Source organism: Manduca sexta, unplaced genomic scaffold (assembly GCF_014839805.1).
Source record: "Manduca sexta isolate Smith_Timp_Sample1 unplaced genomic scaffold, JHU_Msex_v1.0 HiC_scaffold_747, whole genome shotgun sequence".
NCBI lineage: Eukaryota > Metazoa > Arthropoda > Insecta > Lepidoptera > Sphingidae > Manduca > Manduca sexta.
Window position 1 is genome coordinate 1 of NW_023595569.1, and position 4,517 is coordinate 4,517.

Consider the following 4,517-nt stretch of genomic DNA (forward strand, 5'->3'; position numbering starts at 1 on the left):
TTTTTGGCTCTCTTACCTATGCGGCTATCGAAGCTGTCCTTCGATTAGATCGCCCGTAATTGCAAAAAAACGGATACACACCTATAGACGGCGTTACACATTACACGGTCACCCGTAACGTCCTATTTCTATCTTTAATAAACTGCAAAACCACCAAAGCTATTAGTTTTAAAGACCTCCTAACAAAACGGCGCGCTAACCGTATTTTTCGGAACTATTTTTTCGAATTTTATAATACTAGATGTCGCTCGCGGCTTCGCCATCGTGAAACCCTATAAAACACCATTCGTGTAAAAAATTACACTTAAATTCCATTTTTTTCCATGAGACAATTATCAGGATAAGAAGTAATGTGTGTTATTCCCCGACACGGTGTATTTGTATGCCAATGCCAATACAACCACCCGTTCACGAGTATGACGCATGCGCCAGCCATCGGCCTCCCTCAACCATGTTACAGATACCCGTGTGTGTGTGTGTATATATTGAAATAAAAGTAATAAAAACGAGATCACTAAAGATTAAATGAAACGCCCTCGACATTAATTATGGTAATGGAATTCCAGCTCACAGTTTTGCGTGATGATAAGATTTTCGTACACCATCACATTTATAATTAAGATAAAGTCTCTTTACAGAGTGCAATACCAACGCAATGCCGTCGGCGATAAGCATGGACAGATCTGAAGAAACAACAGATGAAAGCGGTAAGTGGCTAATTACATAAAGGATGAGCAAAAGATACTTCCTCTGATCTACGGAAGACATGTTGAGTAACAGAGACGCGTTCCGTATGCACTCACACTGCCGCGAAACAGCCTCGAACTTGTTCTTCCGAGCCACCACCCGGTCTCGACACCTCAGTGCGCACTAAGATCATGTCTTGCGACGTGGCTCACTTGAGGACGAACCAATGACTTAACCCTCGGGTCACTAAGGAGAAAACCTCCTTAAAAAATCCGCCAAAATCGCAATCGGTGCGCGGTGAGGGGATGCATTGCTTTAAGAAAGGTTTTTTAGCCCATATGTGAATACATCAATGATGACAATGATAACATACATGATTACGTTAATCTATGATACTAATGTACTCTTTTATTGCTTTTTCAGGTAAATCTAAAAATAAAATTAAATGGAAATCTTTGGAACACAAAGGGCTCAGATTCTCACCGCCATACGAAAGACTACCTGAAGGCATTAATTTCAAGTATGACGGAAAAGTGGTAAAATTATCAGAAGATGCTGAAGAAGTAGCGGGATTCTATGCAATGTTAGATAGAGATATTGTGAAAAAAAAAACTTTCCAAACAAACTTCTTCAACGATTGGCGTGATGTGATGACACCAGAAGAACGAAAGTTAATTAAGGATCTTACTAAATGTGACTTTACAGAGCTTGAAAAACACTTAAAAGAAAAATATAAAAAAAGAAAACAATACGCTTATTGTAAAATAAATGGTAGAGAACAAAAATTAAGAATTGCAATGTAGAACGACGGGCCTGTTCTGCCCAATAAATAACAATAACCTTATGGGCAAGTTAAAGAAACGAATAAAACCGGAAGATATTATAATCAACTGCTCAGAAGATAAAATTCCGGAACCACCACCAAGGCATACTTGGAAAAAGTAGAACATGACAATAAAAGCAGTTGGCTAGCCAAGTGGAATGATAACTTAACGGGAAAATACAAGTACATAATTCTGGATGCGAGCTCCAACATTGAACAAGAGAAAAATAGAAAAATATATGAAACTGCTAGAGAACCCATAAACACATAGCTAAAATAAGAGAAAATTATCGCGCCGACTGGACATCATCTGATCCTGAAGATCGACAGCGAGGAGTAGCTATGTATTTTATAGATACTCTAGCTTTCAGAGTGGGCAGTAATAATACAAATACGATAACAAGAGAAGATGAAGAGGAGAATGAAATGGATAAAGAAGACCCCGTGGGTTGCTGTAATCTAAAAGTCAAACACATTCAGTTGTGTGAGAAAAATAAAAGTAAGGTTCGATTATTTTGGAAAATGTTCTGTCAGATATTGCAGAATAGTGCCTGTGGAAGAACTTGTGTATGAAAATCTTAAATCATTTACAAACAACAAAGACAAGGACGATGCATTGTTTGACATGATCGATAATAATAAGATTAATAATTATTTAAAGTCTCAAATGCCAAATTTGACTGCAAAATTTGTCCGCACATACCGCGCGTGTACTACGTTTGAAAATTATTTGGAACAGCCAAGATTAACAGAACAGACACACTTGCGGATAAGGTGAAAGCTTTGAAGCAGGCTACTTTGGAAGTCGCAAAACTATGCAACCACAAGAATAAAGGTATATAAAGTACTTATGTAATATTATGTTCCATTTAATGAAAACTTAATATGAGGAAGTAAAAAGTACATTTAACGCCGTGGACATTGGACAGGCACACAACACCCGTGATGCAAGAATCATTGGCTTTTACATATTAGCAAATACGAATATTGATGTTCAGTATTTGCGTATACGACTATTCATTACATCACCACACACACACACGCACACGCACACTCACACACACATACACACGCACACGCACACGCACACGCACACGCACACGCACACGCACACGCACACGCACACGCACACGCACACGCACACGCACACGCACACGGTAATTGCGTATCATTGTTCTTTTGATGTTTGGTGTGGGCAGATCAATAAGAATGCGTTTTAATGTGGGACATTGGTTCGTTCTTTTTATTATCCTAAAGCGACTATATGAAACGTATGTAAACGCATTACGAATTACGGTAAATTTGAGAGTATTTATAATGTATTTTTCTTCTAAGACTTGGTGCTGACGTCTTTGCTTAGTTATAAAGTAAGCGGGACCCTTGAGGCCCATTAAATTTTAAAATCATTTCATAAAAAAGTATTAAGAAAAACCTTTGATTACGCTATTGTTATTATCATTTATCTACCGCCAACACACCTCAAGAGCGAACAGAAACTGCATATATATGTAAAACATATTTTTTGTTTCAGATCGATTTGAAATCCAATCGTCGAAGATGAATTATATTGACCCTCGCATCGCAATCGCTTGGTATGATAATATACTCTTTAACACAATACCCATTTACACCAGCATGAATAAGGAAATGCTAAATAATGATTGCCTCGGTGGCGTAGTTGTACTGCATGCGCGGTACGGCAGCGCTCTGAGGTCCTGGGTTCGAATCCCGGGTCGGGCAATGTGATATTTGGGTGTTTCTGCTCAATATCAGCCCGGAGTCTGGAATTTGTGCCCGATATGGCGATAGGCTCGCCCCTATCACATCATGGGACAGAACACACATGGCGAAAAGTGGGTGCCCTGGTTGCGCCTCTGCATACCCCTTCGTGGATAAAATGCGTGATGTTGTTGTTGAATAAGGAAATGTATTTCACATAGTCCGCGTACCGCTCCTATTCTTTCTAAGAGGGAGGAGGAAGGCGTTATTTTATATTATTAAGGCCTAATTAACACCGGAACATTAGAGCATGCATGCGTTCTTATCTTACCAACAGCTGGCGGGAGCAAAAAAAGGTCGCCGAATTTCATAACACCTCCACGCAAGGCCCTCGCAAGTGCAAGACTTGGCGCTCTCCTCGTAGTTACGCTTTTGTTCTTCTGATATGAAATGACTCACCGCTTAATAGATCAAAGACATTCGATATAAAACAGCACATTACATGTGTCTGATATCTATACAGTGATATTTTCTTACGAACCGGTATCCGGTGTTTTCTTGACGGAATACCCATAGGCACCTAAAATTGTAAACGTCCCAATGTGGCTCCAATAATTAATTATGGCAACTCTAAGTTACATTAATGAGGAAAAATTCGGATGTTAGAGGACCCCACAAACGGTGGACGGAATAGCTGTACCTTCGACCTTCTGTTCGTCAAATTAAAATAAGAACTTTCTGATTTCAGGTGCAAACGGAACGAAGTGCCTTTAACAAAATTCTACAGTAAAACACAACAAACTTATTTTAAATGGGCCATCGACGAGATTAACAGGGTCGGGGCATATTTTGTGTTTGCAAAATATAACATTTAACAAACCGTTTGTTATTTTCAAACATATTATACATATTATTATGTAATTTATTTTTTATTTATAATAAATCTCTGGATTTTATGCTCTGTGTTTCAATTGATTATTTTTGTCATATTCAGTGTAAGCGATATTTTGTAAAAGGTGACCAAACCATAATAATTGCTTTAACGTTACAATTGTGGCGCTATATTGCTAATGATAAATAATCCATCAGACACGCCAGGCAAGTTGTATCACACTCGCGTGCTAGACCCGAGCGTAAGTGCGGCTCCGCACACTACATGTGTTAAAATGAGCGCAACGACCACACGGCCAACACGTCGCGCGTGTTTTAAAAGATTCGCGACATTGATACCTATGTACTACGCACTAGATTTGACGTTCCGAACATTCATTGTGTTCCAGTGAATTGT

The 4,517-nt window shown here is 39.0% G+C and overlaps 1 protein-coding gene and 1 long non-coding RNA gene across 2 annotated transcripts; both read left to right on the forward strand.

The window, feature by feature from the left end:
• The first annotated feature begins 607 nt into the window (after nt 1-607).
• On the forward strand, nt 608-1,929 carry LOC119193584 (DNA topoisomerase I, mitochondrial-like). Its single transcript, XM_037447231.1, has 2 exons — nt 608-707; nt 1,111-1,929. The coding sequence occupies exons 1-2, from the start codon at nt 656-658 to the stop codon at nt 1,488-1,490; spliced, it is 432 nt and encodes a 143-aa protein (XP_037303128.1). The 5' UTR covers nt 608-655; the 3' UTR covers nt 1,491-1,929.
• A 320-nt stretch (nt 1,930-2,249) lies between these two features.
• LOC119193585 lies at nt 2,250-4,185 on the forward strand. Its single transcript, XR_005113988.1, has 3 exons — nt 2,250-2,345; nt 3,042-3,102; nt 3,978-4,185. It is a non-coding gene; the product is annotated as an uncharacterized LOC119193585 (long non-coding RNA).
• Nucleotides 4,186-4,517: the final 332 nt, after the last annotated feature.